The following is a 21,005-nucleotide window of genomic DNA, read 5'->3' on the forward strand; positions in this document are numbered from 1 at the left end:
TGGTGATTTTTTAAATGTTGTTTTCCGCAAATTTCAAATCACACCTGCTTGAACTGACATATGGTGGGATTAATCTCAACTTAAACTCAGAAAATCTAGATGCAAATTCTAAGAAAATATACAATGAATAAAAAGCACAAGCTAGATGTCAAAGAAAAATGAAAGCATAATTTTAATAGTTAGGCAGTTGGATGTATTAGAATATGCTGCTCCTAAGGAAAATATGCCCTTTGTGATAATTGATTTTATTTATTATGATTTTTGGCCATATTCAGTTAATGTGTCTTTTCACTTAACAGTTTCTCTACTATCCAAGTTATATAAAATTGATGGGGGGGGGGGGTAGGGCAATGTTTTCAAACAAAATTTTACATAACTATTTTTTGAATTAATATTTGTTAAAAAATGTTATGAAACGGTAATTTTACCAATAATTGAGATTTAAGGTATTGCCATTCCACCTATTATTTATCAAGCCTGTATTCTTCTATTCATGTTGTATATTTCCAGTCCCATTCTTTTACTCTTTAGAGGGTTTTGCAAGAAATTTGCAATCATTTGCAAGTTTGTTATTAAAGATATCAATCATTCTCAATCATTCGCAATCAAAATTGACAGTGATTGAAGATTCCAAAATCATTCATACTTCTTGAAATCGGATGAATTTTTGTGATCAATCATTGGTTTGTTGCATGCAGTTAAAAGTGATGTTCTTGTGTTAAAATTGCTCTATCAAATTCAAATCTTGATTAAGTTTAACTTTTCAATCAAGTGCAAATGCGTTTCTTGCAAGACCCCTTCCTAATTTGCAAGTGTGTGGAAAGAATCTGTTTGCATTTCTTCTTTGTAATCATGTTTAGTAGTGTATAGTGGCATTTCTCTTCTTCGTAATCATTATTTAGGATTGTTTGGTGGCATCTCTTCTTTGTAATCGTTTATTTAGGAATGTACGGTGGCCATCGTCCCTTGATGCGGGTACGCAGCTCCCCCGCTGCCGCTGGTATCCATTCACTCTCTCTCAACCACCACCACCACCACCATGAACACAAACGAACCCAACACAAATTTACTACCGGTATATACACCCCCTTCCTCCTCCCTGCATGCAAGTTGCACCCCCTTGCATGGTAGTTGCACCCCCTTGCATGGTATTTACGCCCCTTTCGCCCACCCTATATGACATATGCACCCCCCCCCCTTGCATGGTGTTTACACCCCTCATTGCCCCCTACCCTGCTTGTTATATAATCAACCTCTTTTCAATAGGCGCATGCTCGCAAATATGGTTCAGTAAACCGTGCCCAAAATCGTATCGAATCACAGGAAGAATGATTGCATGATAACTGTTAAGGGGGGGGGGGGGGGGGTTGTGTCACAAAGATTTAGATGTATATTGCATGATGATTTCCCCACTCTTTACTGTAACAGCTTGATTCATATGGCTGCATGTTATTGGCATGCATCATTTTCGTGCTTGCCTTCAGAAAGGATGCTTCTTGTTTGTTGAAATCTGTATACATAGCTTACTATTTGTTGGGAGAAACTGTTCTCTGTACACATTTTGATAAACAGTGACACAACATTTGCTCCAGCGAGAATTGCTCCGGGCTTTATTTTGTCTAAGATATAGGGTTAGGGTTGCAATAGGGTGAATGATAGGTTTAGGGTAAGGGAATATAGTTAAATCCAGGGTTGAAGTTGGTCATGCCATTAGTGTGTGGAATTTACAGTGGAGCAATTGACGCCAGAGCAAATGTCATGGAGCCAAATAAACATACAAAAAAACATTAAATGGCATGTAAATATCTATCAATTAAAAAAAATATATATATATTTATACAGTTTTCTTTAAAAATCCCTCAATGAGCAGATATACATGTATAACAAATTGGAAACAAAGTGAAAGAGAAGGGATTCTTTTTATGAAGAAAATACAGATTTCCTGTATGGAAGATGGATGGCATTAATTCATATGAACTTATTCCGTCACGAGAATACTTAATCCTGCATCCATATATATAGTGGGGTTCATAGAAAATCAGATCAGTGTTAAAGGCCTCACTCTGCAGTCATCTTGAATTACAACATCCCCTACAGTCTCGAACTAATTGACGCACGAGCCTTCATGTGTGAGGACAGTCCCCCTTTAATGTGGGATTTACCTGTTCACTTTAAGAATCTCTTGGATATTCAAATATAGAAAACAAGACCACTTCAGAAGGTTCAAGAAACTGTCAAACAATATTAATGCTTTGAGGTATAGTGATAGCACTCTAATTTTGGGATAAATTGATAGGATAAACTTTACTTTTTAAAGATTATCTTAGAAAATCTTCCAAAGTTCAAAAATTCTCTCACATTTTGTCAACTATTGCAAGATCTTTTATAGGAAATTACCAGTACATGTTAATAGTCAAATGCTTATTGGAATGTGTACTAGGATATTTTAAAGTCTTCTTTAAATGTTGTGTTTTGCAGAGCATCTGAGGCTTCTTCATACATGTATTCCACTAATGATTACATATTCTCATTCAAAGACTTGATAATCACGTTGTATTAGGAGAATGTAACCCTGAAAGCAAGCTAACCTTTGTGCATACAGAAAAAATCAAAGAATGTAATTTAGAGGTTTCAACAAATATATTATGGACTTGATGTTTACTATCATACTTTAGATAATAATGATACTTAAAATAATACTCAAAAGAATGAGCAAACATAGATGGTTTGCGCTATTAAGCTTAAGTGAACAAAGGGCGCATTGTACAAGTGTTACATCACACATCGTGGTCGCATTGCCGATGGCAGGATCTCCAAAGCTTTGGTATTGCCGGCATTCAAATGTTAGTATTAAACTTTCCTATTGTTCGTCCAAGTTTACTCAAAATTTTGTTTTGATTATTCTTATATTTTTCTGTTTTCACACAAGCTCACTTGTTCCAAAGGTTTCATTCTCCTTTAATACCCATGTCCATCTTAACTTACCAATTACTCCGATTAGAATTGAATAGACCACATATTTTATGCATCAAATCCATAACAATTTTGCTTACGGTTTGTGCATGTGTATTGTTGAAGAAATAATCAACTAAGCTAACATTGTCTTTCATTGCTATCAAGATGTAACTTTGTATCAGTAATATTGGTATTTGATGACTATGATATTAACTTCCATCAAAATATATTTGATCGAAGCTTTAGAGTTTAAATTTTTTTTCAGCCTGTTTATTTACTCTTGTTCTAAAAAGAAGAATCAGAATATTTAAAATTCATTTATGAATGAATTTTCCACCTTATTCCCGGGTTTATTCCCTCAACTATGTAAAATTATTCAAAAATGTTCTTTCATCTGTGTGACAGTACTGTTTGTATGCTAAAATTTTGGGTCTGATTTTAGTTCCAGCTGACTATGATGTATCACAATTCTTTAATATCCTTTTTAATGTTTTTTTTTTCTCTTGCTAGGACATGCATTATGATACATGTATAAGCAACAATGTCTTTGTGATAACAATCAATATTTAACGACATTTCTTCTTTATATTTTTGTTAATACTATTCCTTGTGTATGATTATTTGATGATGAAGTAGCAAGGTCTGTATGATAATAATCAAGATTAAACAATATTTCTTGTTTATTTTTCTGTTGCTAGGCCTTGCGTATGATACATTAATGTTGAAGCACCAATATTTGTGTGATTAGATCAATATTCAACAATATTTCTTGTTCATTTTTCTGTTGCTAGGCCTTGGGTATGATACGTTGATGTTGAAATACCAATATTTGTGTGATTATAATCAATATTCAACAATATTTCTTGTTTATTATTCTGTTGCTAGGCCTTGCGTATGATACGTTGATGTTGAAGCACCAATGTCTGTGTGACAACAATCAGAATCACCCTGAACATCCTGGTCGCCTCCAAAGCATCTGGGCTCGGCTTCTTGAAAGAGGGATCGTATCTAGATGTGAGGTGAGCTTTCCATACAGTGCTTTCATGGGTCGCTGCAGGAACTTGCGATAATTGCAAACCTACTTTGGGTCCCCAAATCAATCGATCGCAAGTCTTGCTTTTATTTGCTGATCTGGGCCCCGTCTTACGAAGAGTTACGAGTTAAAGAGTTTAAGGCTCACCAGTCATTCTTTAAGTCGCTCTTAACTTACGAACACCTTTATGAAACACCCACCATTGGCCAGTAACACAAAGCTTAGCAATGACGATAGAACATTTTTCTACGATTGATTCCAATGACAACAATGTACAATCAATCGTGAAAATCAAACGTACAATTAATTGCTAACCTTTGTGTTACGGGACCCCGGTCAGTATTTTCAACATATTATTATATATTCAACATAATGTATTATTGATCTTAATTGGTCAGTCTATTAAGTGATTGACCAATAATCTTTGTGTTAGGGAGCCCTGATTACAACAGAAATGTGCAAATGATTTTGCAATTATTTTTCTTGGAACACCTCCTAATGGGGCATTGCAAGAAACTTATATTCAATTCCAAATCAATCGTCCCAATACCATTGCACAAGTCCTTTGATTAATGCAAAGTTGTAGTTTATTTATGTTCAGTTGCAACTCACCTTTCTTGCAACGCCCCTTTACCCTTGATTTCTGGACGTACTCTTGATGAGCAATTGAACACCCACTGACAAGCTGCCATTCACTGATGATGTCTGTGAAATACCTTGGGTATTGATAAGCTGGGAAGCGATGTTACTATGGAAACTGTTAATATGATATCGCAAAGCTTCAATCTCTTTGTCTTGATTCACTGGTTTAAAAAGCTATGTGTTGATATTTATTTCTTTCATTACAGCGTATACGGACGCGGAAAGCATCATTAGAAGAGCTCCAGTCTTGCCATAGGTGAGGAATATTACAAAGTGATGAACATAAATACACAGCACAGATTTATTTACATAAATTTGATGAAAATTATATGAAACACTTAAACAGAGTTGGGATGTAAAGTAGTGTTTATATCAGATTTTTTTTTTACATTTTGCCATCATAGTGGTCTAATGAAGAATTTAAAAAAATGAAAAAGAAGAAGAAATTATGACAATAAATTAAATATTACCTGTTCTCATAACTGTGTGTTGAATGAATACTCTGCATTTTTAGATATAGACTTACCCATAAGCACATAAACCTTATAATGTTATTGTTTTGTTTTCTTTGTATTACAGTGAAGGCTACACGTTATTCTTTGGTACCAGCCATGCACACAGAGCCAAGTTAGACGATCGTAAGAAAGGTAATTTTGTTAACTTTTTATGATTAAATCTTGTAAATATTGTAATTTTCACATCATTGAAAATTTATGTGACATACAAATTAAGAAAAATCCCTACTTTTTATGATTTAATATTCCAAGATGTACCAATTTATATTTTCACTTTCCATGTATTTATATTTGCATAACATGCAGATTTTAGAATATATTGGGGGTGGGGGTAAATGTCGCTGGCAAAGTATTAACACGATGGGGAAAAAGGAGTTACTGCTTTATTTTGACTTTAAAATAAAGTATAGAAATAATCTCCGAATGTGCATCAGGCTTCCTTTGTACTTTTTCTCTTTGTATTGTATCTTTATCAAGTACTTTGATTCAAGTTTTCATGTTTTTTAATGTCATTTAACATATCTATTAGTTGTCCACATTTTCTTCTTCAATTTAAAAACATATAACCTGTCATTCAATCTTATTTTTTTCCCTTTCATTTGAATATAAAGCAGATCTAGTTATTTGTTTATTTGTGATATTTATTCAGGGTGGCACATATCACCAACTTGGTGGTCTTCCATGTAGCTCTGTTAAAAAAAAAAAAAGAAACCGAACCAATCAAATCGTAGTAATAATAAGCAAGTAATTAAGATATATTACACTAATAAACAATATGTACAGACACAAAAGGTCTGGATGGAGGTAAAGGGGTGTGGGAAGGAAGACCTGTGGGTCATGGTAATTTAGTTAACCTTTTCCAAACCCTGGCAGCCCCTTCATCTCTATTCCAGGTCCTTTGTATTATGTCATGTATATCCTATTGTTTATGTAATTTGTATTTTATAATTCATGCATTTTGAAATGCCTAATAATAATATAAAAAAAAATAATAATAATAATGATAATGATAATAATATTAATAAAGGTATGCAAGTATGTTGTGAGAAAAATCATTATCTTGTGAATTATGTTCATTGTGATAATGAACTTTGAATCAAATTTCTGAATACAAAATTACAAAGACCCAGATTAAGACAAATTATGTAAAGTAATTTTATGATGTATGTTTTTATATGATTTTAGCATCCATACCCAAGTTGAATTTCACCTGGTTGGGCTGCGGAGGTGTGGGCGTAGATACGGATACGGTCTGGAACGACATCCACTCACCGGGAGCAGTCAGAATGGTAAGAATGGTAAAGGGGTGACCCTTTTTTGGCCCAAGCTTATACTGCTTTCAATGATTATTCCACTTCGGATCCATGCTAATGTAATCTTAGACCACTTCAGTGAATCAGCCCAAAAGGGAGCGACTGTCAGAGGCTGTCAGTGCCCACAGGCGTGATTCAATTGTTGCTTTGCAAAGTATATCACCCTCTAATTTCCATTGTAAAAGAACTCTAACATAAAATATCTGAAAATGTTAGGTTGAAAAGGAATGCAAAATTTGTCTATGAACATAAACTCACAGGCCTATTTTTTATGTGTACATAGTAGCTACTTTTTTGCGGAAAATGGTTCATTATTTTATTAGTAAGTGCATGCGGTATTTCTTTGGATAGGTACCGCTCTGTGCACAAGTATTTAGGCGAGGAGTACCCAGGGTGCACCGTCTAAAGAAACTAAACTTTCGCTGCTTTTGCTTACATACACAATAGGTCAAGTGCATTATTTGTTTTATAAAATATCAACACAGAAACACAAGTCCTTAAAAGGTTTACGGTACATTTGGTTGCCCTCCTACTCTTTCATACTAGCAATAGTCTTCTAAAGCGTGCAATGCCAATTTTCGTTGCACATGTTTTTGCACTGCAATGCATTGCACAAAAGAGTTGAAACATCATTTGATGTGTTTTAACCAATCACAATGCTTGAATGATACACCTTTTTAAAAAATAATTTTCTCCCTAGGCGGCCGGAGCAGTGATCGAGTTGGCATTCAAAGTAGCTACTGGTGAGCTCAAGAATGGATTCGCCATCGTGAGACCACCAGGTCACCATGCTGAAACGTCGCAAGCCATGGGATTCTGCTTCTTTAACTCAATCGCTGTAGCTGCTAAACAGCTACGACTCAAGCTCAGACTCAACAAGATTCTCATAGTTGACTGGGTAAGGAAATTTCTTTTTTCCTTTTTTGGTTGATAATTAACTTAACAGCTCAGCTCAACAAGTTTTCTAACATTTGTTTGAGTGGGTTCATTCCATCATTATCTTTCTTGTTGATCTTGAGCTAAACAGCTTTGACTCAAGCTCAGACTCAACAAGATTTTCATTGTAGACTGGGAAGGTACAGTTCTCTTTACTCGTTCCTTGTTGAGCTTGAGCTGGGCAGCTCAGACTCAAGTAATTTTCTAAGTTTTATTTGAGTAGGTATATTACGTCATTATATTTCTTGTTGATCTTGAGCTAAACAGCTTCGACTCAAGCTCAGACGACTCAACAAGATTCTCATTGTTGACTGGGTTGTTACAGTCTTCTTTACTTTTTCTTTGTTGAGCTTGAGCTAGGTAGCTCAGACTCAACTTGTTTCTCAGTTTTGATTGAGTAGGTATTTTCCTCTAAGTTAGTAGTCTTTTCTCATTGATGTTGAGTTAAACAGTCTCAAAAGTTGTTGCCTAGCTAAATATATATGTATTTTTCTTCCTCTTCACTCGTGTTAAGCTAAAACAGCTCAACAAGTTTCCTTAGTTGTTTATTGAATAGTTGTATTCCATCGTTCCCCTTTGCCATCGATCTTGAGCTAATAGCTTTGGCTCAAGCTCAGACTCATCAAAATTCTCAATTTGATTGGGCAGACCAAATTATTTTCACCTCCAAATGATTGATTATTCCTCATGGGGGTTTGATTCTCATCTATTTTTAGCCTCCGAGAAGCAGTCGATGTTTTCTTTCTTTTCCAAATGATGACAGTTAATAACAATTGAGTCGCACTGCATGTCCATACAATATAACAAAATATATGTATGTTCTGTGTATTTTAGATGTGCTATATCATTAATTATATATCATTATTTGTCTTCCAGGATGTTCACCATGGTAACTCAACCCAGAAGATTTTCTATGAAGACTCACATGTACTCTACATCTCATTACATCGTCATGACAACGGAAACTTCTTTCCTGGTACAGGGGCACCAGATGAGGTAAATTACAACATCAACTTCCCTTTTTTCTCTTTTTTAAATTCTTTCACTAATTCACTTGTTCTCCCTCTGTTCCTCTTTTGCTCTCATACACTCAACATTTAAAAGCTGTAATTCAGTCATACTCTATATATTTTTCTTTACTCAAATTTTGCCTAAATGAAACAGATTTCAGTGGTATGAAGAGGTTTTACTTTGGCAGATTCACCTGTAACATACAATCTTTGTTTATTGATATTGGTTGCTTTTTGCTCCATTCTTCAACACTTTCATTTGTTTCTATTCGTGCTATATTACCTATTATGTAGAAAAGATGATAATTTACAAGGGATAATTTGGAACGGGAAGAGGGAGGGGGGGGGGGCATATTTTGTACTTTTGGGGTACTGAATCTCCCTCATTCTTTGTTTTTTTTTCACTTCTACTTTTGTCTTTTCACATTGGATATCTTTGTAAAAGAGTGGATGTTTTCCCTAAAAAAACTAACAAATATTATTCATGATGTTTACTTGACAGTGTGGATGTGGAGCCGGTCTGGGGTACAATGTGAACGTTGCCTTCCACGGTGGTCTGAACCCCCCAATGGGTGATGCGGAATATATAGCTGCATTCAGGTATGCATCGTATGAAACGTCTAAATTCTAAAATGGATGTCTTGAAAGTTACTTTGATTGGAGCTGGAGTGTAATAACGACAGGGCCTTGTAGCTTAAAGAGATAAAATAAAAGAAGGGTTAGTGCTCACTGAGGCTGTCAACAATGTGAACAAAGCTGACATTTGGAGACAAATTTATATTTTTCAACATGATTAATTCATTTTGTTGGATGGGGGAGGGGAGAGTCTGGGTCGCAAAGGATGATGATGATGATTATATGATTATGATGCAGAATTTACATAGCCCTTAATGCAATATTTTTATGTGCTGCGTAATATAACCTCGGCTTTACATGGCTACCCATTTTCTACACCTGGGTGGGGAGTGGAAAATACAGATAAATGCTTTGCCAAGTGATTGTGCTTCAACTATTCAACCATTCACAACGATCTCCATCAATGCTTTGGATGTGCATGTATTAGAACTAGAGTGTAATACTTTACCATCTCTAATGATTTTGTTTGGTTGGTTTAGGTCTATCATCCTGCCTATTGCCGAGGAATTTTCTCCTGATGTTGTGCTTGTTTCGTCTGGTTTTGATGCTGTTAAAGGACATCCCAATCCACTCGGAGGATATAAAGTTACACCAGCATGTAAGTATTCAGGTTGTTCATCGCATGATGGTGGTGGTGGTGGCGGTGGTGGTGGTAATGATGATGATGATGACGATGACGACGATGATGATGAGGATGATGAGGAGGATGAGGATGATGATGATGATTGTAGTGGTGATGTTGATGATGATGATGATGATGTTGATGATGATGATGTTGATGATGATGGTGGTGATGATGATGATGATGATGATGGTGATGAGGATGATGATGATGATGAATTGATGACGATGACGATGATGATGATCGATGGTGATGATGATGATGGCGATGAGGATGATGATGATGATGATGATGGTGATGATGATGATGGTGATGAGGATGATGATGATGATGATGATGATGATGATGATGGTGATGAGGATGAGGATGATGATGATGATGATGATGATGTTGATGATGATGATGATGATGGTGATGATGATGATGATGATGATTATGGTGATGAGGATGAGGATGATGATGATGATGAAGATGGTGATGATGATGATGATGATGATGATGAGGTGAAGGATGGGGATTATGATGATGATACTTATGACAATTACAGCAACAATGATGATCATGATGATGATGAGGATGACGATGGTGATATTGACTGATTATGACGATACAATGACGATACAGATGATAATAGTGACAAAACAATGATAGTTATGATAGTGACAATGATGTTTACGTTGGTAATGCTAACAATGACCACTATGTTAACAGGAATGATGATGCCTGATGGATTCCAATGTACATATTAACCTTTTCATCTATCCCATGATGCACTGCCTTCGCAAGAGTAAGAGAACGTACATATAACATACAATCACCCTCTTTTCCTTTGCAGGTTTCTCATACATGACACGTAAGCTGATGGGACTGGCCAACGGACGAGTAGTATTAGCTCTAGAAGGTGGCTATGATCTAACAGCAATCTGCGATGCCTCCGAAGTATGCGCTCAGACACTCTTAGGCGACGACCCAGCCCCTCTCTCGCAAGACACACTCGATGCAACGCCAAATGCCAATGCTGTCGAGTGCATACGGAGAACCATTGAAATACAATGTAGGTTAACCATCATTGTATCTTACAAACATGGGGGTGTTTCACAAAGTTATAAGTGTGACTAAAAATGGCGCTTAAATCTGAAATTCACAAGTTGTGTGCAGTAAATAACATTTCAACGCATTGGTCATATGTCTCGCGGGTCGCACTCTACTGTATATCAAATGAAGAGATTACGTGTTTGATATCATTTGCAATTTGGCACTTAAGAAAGACTTTGTCAGATTGAACTCTTTGTGAAACACCGCTTGATTTAATTTTCACCTATCCATAAGGATTGGTTTTTTTTTCTCATTGAGTGTTGTTTTCTCATTTGATTCATGGTTTACACAATAATTTTTTTTTCTGTATTATGCTTTTTGAACCGGAGTCAACTTCCTGCTGTAGCACTTATTTTTGGCAAGACATTAATCTACATTTGCCGCACTTGACCCAGGTGAAGTAAATGGTTACCAGGTCGAAATCAATTCTTTGAAATGGATTACAAATATGAAAGAACACTCGTTATTGGTTCCTGGAACGCGTTTTATTCAAAATGCACATGTCACAATGATTCTGATTGGCCATTTCTTTGTAGCAACTGTTTGCAATCCTCTCGTGTTGCATAGCCCTGACTGTTGCTCTAAAAGCAGTCTCCTAATGTATCATAAATGTTCATTGAAATTTGATGATATTTTCACTATTTTTCCAGTTTGATTGTATTCTATTGATTCAACTCGATGTATTTTGAGTAGATTTGTTCTTTAAAGCAATATATAATACTTTCTTTCTTTTGTTCGTGTTTTACAGCGGAGTACTGGACATCGGTCAGAGATCAATCTAGCGGGGTAGATCTTTGTTTGCGGGAATCACTGAAGAGGAAAGGAGATTCAGAAGTGCCTGTCAGCGCGATGGCATCACTATCAGTACAACAAGAAACACCAAGGTGAGGAGAGGTCAATGAAAGATTAAAAACAAAACTGGAAGAGAACATTCATAAGGGTTCCAATCCAATACATGTGACTTATAAAACACCAATCCACTCTTTATAGTGCTTAAGGCGCATAAAAGAAATTAAGAAGTAATGAGAAAGGTTTTAAGAACATTTTGGAAAGACTCCAGGGACATACAATTTTTGATGTCTTCAGGAAGGCTGTTCCATAGTATGGGGCACCCATGAGCAAAGGATCTTTCCCCCAAAGTTTTTGAGACTTTTGGAACCACAAGCAAACGAGATGTAGAAGAGCATAGAGACCTAGTGGGTATGTAATAATTGATACAAGAAAGATTGTATTGGGGAGCTGATCCGTGAATGCAATGAAAGGCGAGCAGCAACATCTTGAATGTTATCCGATCCTTGATAGGGACCCAGAGCAGCGAATTCAAAATTGGGGTAACATGTGAGAATTTGTTTGACAATGTAACAATACGAGCTGCAGCATTTTGAAGCTGTGATAACCGTTTCTGGGGTAAATTGAACAAAAGTAATATGGTTTCATGAAAGTGTTCAGCTCTCATTGTCTGACTGTTGCTAAACATCTTATGAACAAAATACAATGTAAAGAAAAGTTTGCCATTTCTGGCTACCAATAACTAAACCCGACAGTTAGATTATAATTAAAGTTAAAACAGAGCTAAGAATAAAGACCCTTATAAGTACTCTATTTGTTATCTCATTATTTGAGGTAAATATCAAATTTGTAAAATTATAAAAACTCACTATAAAGTTTTATTCATGTTACTCGACACAAGTACATGGGCACCTGGGGAAGGACAAAAACTCCCATGTTTGGAAACATTTACAATCATCACCCCAATGCCTGTCAGATTCCAATACTCCATGCTTCAAAATACTCGACACTGCCCAAACAGATTTTCAGCTCAAAATAAAAGAAGGGCTCTTCATCAAATGGAAAAAGCCCCAACTCACTCAACAGGTGTACAATGATCAAATAATGCTTTCTGTTTAATCAACCCACCCAAACTGACCTATCACTGACATAATTTTTCACTTTTCACTGATATCCCGAATTTATAAATACCAGTTACTCTGTTCTATGATTTTAGGCTGATGATGAGGTGTGAACCTCGAAACATGTTCTGTTTAATAAAATGTTATGTTCTTTTCCTTATTTTCATCTTTAAGTTGAAGGGATGGTCCTGGCTGAAAATATTTATATCTTAATACATAGAGTAGAATTCACTGAGCAAAATGCCGAAAATTTCATCAAAATCGGATAACAAATAATAAAGTTATTGAATTTTAAAGTTAAGCAATATTTTGTGAAAACAGTCGTCATGAATATTCATTAGGTGGGCTGATGATGTCACATCCCCACTTTCCGTTTTCTTATGTTATTACATAAAATCATGTTTTTTTATACATGTGTGAATAATCTGTCTCCCTTATAATGAAATAAGTTGCAGCAATAAATATATAATGCACTAAATCTGTTGTCAATCCAATTTTTCTAGTTCTTGGAGGAAAAAATTTGAATGAACCTAATTGTTAAGCAATATTCTGTGAAAACAGTCGTCATGAATATTCATTAGGTGGGTTGATGATGTCACATCCCCACTTGTTCTTTTGTATTTCATATAATAAAATACAAAAGAACAAGTGGGGATGTGACATCATCAACCCACCTAATGAATATTCATGACTGTTTTCACAGAATATTGCTAAACTTTAAAATCCAATAACTTTGTTATTTGTTATCTGATTTTGATGAAATTTTCGGCATTTTGCTCAGTGAATTCTACTCTATTTATTAAGCTATAAATACGTTCAACCCGGACCATCCCTTTAAGTTGATATCGTGCTGTTCTTTTGGAAATCCTTGTGAAAACATAACCTCGCATCATTGTCTCTTTCTGTTGTTCCCCGTTGTCTTGCAGTTCATCGGAGATTACAGAGGAGAGTGCAATGGATGCGGAAGAAACTGCCCCATCATAAAGACGAAAGATCGAGTCAGAGCATCTAGGGTCAGGAGCTCTACTATCACCTCAGAGCTGTCTTGACACAGAAGTCCGATTCATCCTGCCAAGCAATTCATTGAAGAACGGTATCGGTTTTGTATGTCTCGTGTTGTTGACGACGATACCCTTCAACGAACATTCTTTCGCATCATGGGGATGAGGACTTGACCTGAATGGAAACGACCGTCCAATTCTCAACCTACCCTAACCTCTGATTTGGAAGGGTAGGGATTGAGCTAAAGCTGTTTCGGGAAATGAATCACATCTCCTTGTTTTGACCTCTAGAAAAGGTGGATTTATGTTTCCCGGATTCCGTCACTTGGACCCGATCAGATCCGTTCACATCGCGCACGTGTTAGTTATTGTGGCTTAGAGAGGCACGATCCGGTTCGCAGTTGGAGTGCATGTCGCTATTGAATCGAAACTGTACTATTATCTCGAAAAACACATTATGTTTGACAAGTTTGCGAATGAAATCTCTGTATGTTCATTGATATTGAACCATTTTTTAACATATTCATTACGAGTTGTGGTCATAGTACACATGTGTTGTAGGTATTTTATCTGTACAATATTGCTTGTGCATAGTTTTTTTTCTCTCATGGAGACTCTATAGAAGGCTAGATGTAATTGCTTCAATGTACAGAGTTTGAAATGGCATTCCACCAAGTGATATTCAATCATATTTGTACACATAGTTTGATTTTCTCTTTTTTTGTACAAAAAGAACAAAAATTAAAAAAAAATTTCGGGTAAAAAGGACCCCCCCCCCAAAAAAAAAAAACCTCCAAGAAGATAATGAATAGATCAAAAGCAGGTACTCTAATGCTTGCTCGTTAGGATCTTATCTGCCCTTCATTCACTAACTCTCTTCTCATGCTTTGCAAGTCAAGGTTTCTAAATATCTATTCATCTACCCCCCCCCAAAAAAAAATGACTTGTCTAGCTTTCTCTATAGAGTAGGCCTCAAGTTGCTTGTTTATCTGCAAAATTGTTTTTGATAATACATCATAATGATAGTGACATTGTGCTTTTGTATACTAGTAGTGCTAATACATTGCAATGGTATCTCTAAAGAATATTACTCCAGTAATTAGATTCTGTCTTATCTGCTTCTGATATGAATACTTCTTCCACTCCCTGGGGAATTATAAAATTATTTCGAGGAAGCATCGGGTAATGGTTCTGATTCTTGTCTTTCAATCAGAGGGTCGGGGGTTCGAATCCCACTCCATGGGCACTGATTTCTTTCAGCAAGAAATTCATTTATTCATAATGTGCTGCACTCGACCCAGGTGAGGGAAACGAGGACCAGGGGCCCGTAACACAAAGCGTAGCAACGATCGAAGAACATTTTCTATACGATTGATTGTATCGACTACAATGTGCAATCAATCGTGAAAATCAGGCGTACGATCAATCGTTAACCTTTGTGTTACGGGACCCTGGTGGGAATTTATTCCTTGATGCTTTTGCGTGAACAGCTGCTCTGCCAAAGCCTGGATAATTATGCTGCATTCTTGTATAGCGTTTAGAATCTTCCGAACAAGAACCATTAGGTGTTTGGTGCTGTATATGAGGGAGGGGATGCCACGAAGCCAGACAAAGTCTCAGCAGAGCATATCCTGACCGAAATCGACCGATTTTGGGGTTTAGTTTAATTAACATTCTGAAATTAAGATGGCGAAACAAAGAGTGTTGGTGTTTTGTGAAGGCTTGGGAGTCTTTCACTGTTTCTGAATGCCAATCAAATTTTTCCTCTATCATTCTGAGTCTAATTTGAACAAGATTCATCCAGACTTCTAAAGCCATCCTGAAAATGGTACCCTTTTCTATTCTGTGTTTGATGCATACATACACTACCTGGGGTCTGTTACACAAAACTTAGTGCTTGATTGTAGTGCCGTTCTTATGATTGATTGCATTTATCATTATGTGCAATCAATCGTACAAATCAACTGTGTAATTAGTTGCTAAGCTCTATGAAATGGGCCTCTGGGTTGCATTGCACAATACTCACAATTGATGTTAACTCCTCCATCAGTCATAGCTATCATGGTAATAACAATTGCACATTTACATAATAGCATAGCTCAACAGCCAATCAAAATGAGATTTAAATTGTCAAGAATGGCAAAGTCACTACAAGTTTAAGTTTGATGCAATCAGGGCAGCTAACTAAAATAGGAATTGTTAGGAACTATTTTTCCCCTGTCAGTCAGTACATGTGGTTTATTTCTTTGGTATAAGGCCGTTGCAACGAAACGTCACTGAACCTTTGAGTATCCTTGAGTTAGTATGGTCGGAGGACCTGTTTAATGGCTACGCAAGTGCAATTCAATGCGCAGTCTGTTTCATGCTACAACCTCTGTTGTGACAAGGCAACAGAAATATCATCAAGGTTTGCTGAAAAGCTGTCATTTTACCCTATTTTGTTGAATATTATAATTTCCTGAAATTTGTGGTGTAAATCAAACTAGTAAAATTTGAAACAATGATTCTTTTTCATTTGCATCGCTTTAAGATTCTCCCGTTTCGTAGGACAATATACGACATTGATATTCACTTAAAATTATTTTGTATTTTTCAGTTTTCACAAAGTTAACTTGCGTGTAGAATTAGGGCACAAAGAATTGACATTACATTCGGGCAGGAGTTCAACCCTTAACTTTGGATGTACACTTATATATAATTATGCCTTAAACAAAATGGAGTCCTTTATTAAAGGTCGATGATAGACATTTTTTTTCTAAGAATTTGATGATCATGCACTTCAAACTAACAGTTCAGACAAGGCTTGTTCCTGTACTTATATAGGTATTATTTTGTATTACTTTTTTGCAAACATATGTGCTAGTAATGTCTAAAAGATGAATTTTACTGGTGTGCAGATGTATATTTTCGTGAGCTGTGGACAGTATTGGAAATGTTCCATTTGTCTTGTGTGATAAAGTATTGCCAGTCTTTTCTTTAAAAAAAAATATATATCATGCACAAGAATGTAAACAACAATGTCAAGGTATGATATTCAGTGGATTCGTCGTATGATTTCATAGAGTATTCCTTATAGTGCAAAAAAGCTTTTTGAAATATGCATTGCTTTTAGTAACAAAAACTAGCATACATGAAAAGAGTATAGAGTTGGTGTTTCCATCAGAATTGTAAAAAGCTTGTGTATTTTTATTTTCTGAAGTGAAGATGCTGAGAACATTCACATTGGCATTCTTTTTAATTTGATTTGTTGAAATGAAGACATCCCGTTGACGGGATTATTATTATTATTATTATGTAGATTGAAGATATTCCTATTTGTATTGATAACTATGAAGCGCCTTTATACATTGATTTGATTGAATGCTCTATAATGTTTATTGCTCTAGAAAAATTTGAAAAAAAACAACAAAAGAGTTCTAATGAGATTGTATATTTGATTGGACTGTTATGTGGCTCAAAGGTTATATGTCAATCTTGTTGTTTGGTATCATATGTTGTTATTGTTATCCAATCCTCAAAGATGTCTAACCCCCTTCCCCTGAAGCCCTGCAGTTACTCAACCAAAGCTCGGGGGGCTCTTGATGCAGTATATTCTCTTCGAAGAGAAAGCCTTATAGATAGCAAATTATAAAAAAATAAAAATAGATTTGTCAGGTCATGGAGAAAGAAAAAAGATTAAACATTCTAACAAAAAAATAAACTAAAGCAGGACTCAAATTTAGAATTTAAAGGGGCAATGCCATTTTTTTTTAATGGGGCACGTAAAGGAAATTGAAAGCGATGCTCACTTTAGGGGGCATACAAGGCTATTCAAAAAAGGCATCAATAGTTAAAAGGACTTTTCAGCGTGACACATGCACTTGCCTACCACAGGACTTCAAGGCCACTGGCAAAAAGGGCACTTACTTTGTCGTTAAGTCTATGAATATTTGGAAGGGCATCGAAGCCAAAGGGTGGCCTTTGGTCAATTTGAGCCCAGTAAAGGCAAGATGATATGCATTGATATACAGCCAATACCGTCTTTGTCAGAGGATGAAATAAACTACCGGGAAGGGACAGGTAGTTAACATCAATACCAGTGTAGTATTGCCATTGAAAATTGCAAGAACAATCCGAATCGCCAGATAAAATATGTATTATCTTGAAAATATTTTCTGTAGATCCTTTTTGAATAGGAAACGTGACACAAATCTGGTCACAATTGGTATGCTTTCGACACCACAGCCTTCTTTTTTTTGCGAGGATTTTATTCTTGTAATTTAAAGCCAAACTTTCATATTCTTTCAGATACATCAATGAAAAGGTGAGGAGTAAATAAAAAGTAGAAATAGGAATATAGCCACACTAATACAGCAAGAAAACCACAACTCTTAACATGTACATATTACAGTTCTATGATCCTTGTGCTAAGTGGATGCAGACATTATATAATAAAAAAAGAGAGGAGCTTTATTGGAGAAAATATCTTGTTGGAAATCTACTCCCTTAATTTAAGTCTTCATTTAGGTGTGGAACTGTCCTTATAAAGCGATATCTTGTGAGTTCCGGCCCTATTTCATTAAAGACACTTACAGTTGATGTCGTCTACTGTGTGATGTTAGTGTATTTAGAATATATGTATATTTGTACAGAAGTTAAGAAGTAATTATTTCACTATGGTAAAGAAATTTTATATGTGACAACACATTATGAAAATGTTTTGGTCAGTGTGATAGTACTGGATTTTCGACAAAAGAAAAAAATCTATGTGATAATAAGCTGCTAATTTCAGCAGCACCATGTGTAGCTATATTGTGTTGTATCATGATGAAGCAAGACAGCATTTTATGTGGTGAAATGAAATTTTATGACTATAGAGAGAGGGAGTGAGAGACTGAATTTTTAAAAAGAGATTTATAAGGGATGGCCTTGAAGATTAAATGACAATTTTCTATGTTGTTATGGTGATATATTGTTGATAAAAGTAGATTTTATTGTTAGATTTCTTTTTGTATGTTAGACTGCTTCTTGTCGAGCATTTTTGTGAAGCATATTACACTCTTGTGTGGATTGTGAAGGGCTGCACAGTTATGCACCCTGCAGACTTTGTGCTTTTGTGACATCACCTCACATTGATTATTGAGTACTGTTATGCTACAGAGTACGGATCTGCTTTGTGTACAAAAAAAAAAATCTCTCGTCACAACTTGCTCTCCCGTTCCGTGTCGGTTTTGCCTCATGTGTAGGTCTTACAGGCATTTGTGTGTTGTTGTTTTTGTTTTGTTTATTCTCCTTGGTATGTTTGTGAATGGGTGATTGTGTGTGTGTGTGTGTGGGTGTGTGGTAAGATGGAGGAGTATACATGTTCCTGTGTTTCTCCTTATTGAGTGCCCCTTCACTATATGTGGCTGAAATGTATAATAAAGTGAAACATTGAAACGCATATTTATTTGATTCAGTCTTTTAGAGTCGGTGGGAGGAGAGAGAGAGAGGGAGAGAGAGAGAGGGGGGGGGGGGTGAAAGAGGAGGGGGAGGGGGAGAGGGAGGGGAGGTAGGAGTGGGGTAGAGGAGAGAAGGAGAGTGAGGATGGTTGAGTGAGAGAGGGAGAGAGGGGGCGAGTGAGAGGGAGGGAGAGATAGGGGGATAGGGCGAGAGGTTTTTAACATCATGAAATGAAGACGTACCAGTTAATGGCCGAACACAGAATTGTTTTTTGCGGGATGTGCAGGTCGCATATTTTCAAGAGAAAAAAACTTGATAGCGAGGGAGCAAAGCGACCGAGCTTATCATTTGGATGATTTTGCATTTGTAAAATGAAATTCCAGGATTGTGTGCATATTTTTTGGGTGAATTTCCTGAAAATTTCCCCAAAAATGTAAGTTTTCAAAATTTCGGGGGGGTCTGGGCATATACGGCCATGTATTGTAAGGAATGTGCGCAGTGACGCATGTAGACGATATACCTGTATATCTCACGCGCGGGCGAGCTGATTAAAAAAAATATATATTCCGACCTGAAAAATGAACGTGCTAAGCACATTCCTAATTATACGAGTGCGATATTTAGACCTAAAATGTTAAATTCTGTAATCAGGAATATGATAGGATAGTACTTAGTTAAATTCGAGCGCGAATAATGATAAAAGTATTATTATTATTAATAATGATAATGATGATGATGATAATAATAATAATACTAATAATAACAAAAACAACAACAATACTTATAATAACAATAACAAAACTAATATATAATGAAAAAAAGACCTTGAAGTTCAAAAGGCGATGTAAAAGCCATAACGCATGACCTTTTACTACTACACAATAATGGTCGCGATTGCCCGACAGCCCGATGTGATGACACAAGCTATTCATGCCGTCTATGTTAAAGCTATATCTACTACTACTACTACTACTACTACTACTACTACTACTACTACTACTACTACTACCACTACTACTACTACTACTACTACTACTACCACTACTACTACTACTACTACTACTACTACTAATACTACTACTACTACTACTACTACTACTACTACCACTACTACTACTACCACCATGGGCGTCAATCCAAACTTGAGCATGGGGGGGGGGGGGGGGACACAATAGCAACATGCAAGCATGTCACTTTTATAGGTATACTTTCATTACACTTTCGTCATACTCCACCGCTTCATGTACCGTATGTCACAGGGGCGGATCCAGCCTTCGCCAATAGGGGGGGGGGGGGCCGGAATTTTTTTCACCCACATTTTCACTGATCGGCCGCTCGAAGTTAATTTTTGTTAAATTTTCTTTGAAGGGGTAATATATTTATATATATGATATCATAAGCCTTATTTAAAAAGTGCGAGCTTTTTGTTTATTTTATGTATTTTGTTTTAAAATTCAAAACATTTTGGGCAATGTTTATGATCCTAAACGAGATTTGTATCTAACTAAATAATTGCTGCGCGCGAAGCGCGAGCAGAAATTTTTAATATACGTTTTCATCTGATAAAAAAGGATCTGTTACCGGCAGCTTGTTAGCCATGAAGACGTTACATATTTCAACTATCAAATAATGCGAAGCGTGAGCTGAAAAATTCGACATTCAAACCTAAAAATTGGACACTCTATTCATATTTTGTAAATAATGAAAATGATGAGTAATTGGAAATCGGCTTCCTACATTAATAATGCGAGCGCAAAGCGCGATTACAAATTGTTAAAAATACCAGCCATGTCTGTTCTGCTGCCAGTGGAGCCAGATGCACTTCCAGCTTAACAGCTGCTAACATAGACACTGAAATTTTTGATATACGCTTTGATCTGATCTGATCTGTTAACGGCTGCGTGTTAGCCATGATG

General features: G+C 36.2%; 1 protein-coding gene across 27 annotated transcripts in view; it reads left to right on the top strand.

Moving 5' to 3' along the window:
• The window catches only part of LOC129274104 (histone deacetylase 4-like), a 61,088-nt gene extending 41,998 nt beyond the window's left edge, over window positions 1-19,090 (top strand). For 14 of the 27 annotated variants that reach the window (XM_064108407.1, XM_064108409.1, XM_064108394.1 and 11 more), the window contains 11 exons: window positions 3,841-3,974; window positions 4,837-4,886; window positions 5,210-5,277; window positions 6,331-6,434; window positions 7,159-7,356; window positions 8,271-8,390; window positions 8,907-9,004; window positions 9,520-9,638; window positions 10,498-10,716; window positions 11,506-11,641; window positions 13,594-19,090. In XM_064108407.1, coding sequence (XP_063964477.1) covers window positions 3,841-3,974; window positions 4,837-4,886; window positions 5,210-5,277; window positions 6,331-6,434; window positions 7,159-7,356; window positions 8,271-8,390; window positions 8,907-9,004; window positions 9,520-9,638; window positions 10,498-10,716; window positions 11,506-11,641; window positions 13,594-13,651 — 1,304 coding nt within the window. In that variant the 3' untranslated portion in view covers window positions 13,652-19,090. Of the gene's footprint in view, window positions 1-943; window positions 1,076-3,840; window positions 3,975-4,836; window positions 4,887-5,209; window positions 5,278-6,330; window positions 6,435-7,158; window positions 7,357-8,270; window positions 8,391-8,906; window positions 9,005-9,519; window positions 9,639-10,497; window positions 10,717-11,505; window positions 11,642-13,593 lie in introns of all 27 variants that reach the window. The other 13 variants (XM_064108393.1, XM_064108382.1, XM_064108383.1 and 10 more) reach the window with 1 other exon arrangement.
• The last annotated feature ends 1,915 nt before the right edge of the window (window positions 19,091-21,005 follow it).

This window comes from Lytechinus pictus, chromosome 13, assembly GCF_037042905.1.
Source record: "Lytechinus pictus isolate F3 Inbred chromosome 13, Lp3.0, whole genome shotgun sequence".
In the NCBI taxonomy this organism is placed as follows: Eukaryota; Metazoa; Echinodermata; class Echinoidea; order Temnopleuroida; family Toxopneustidae; genus Lytechinus; species Lytechinus pictus.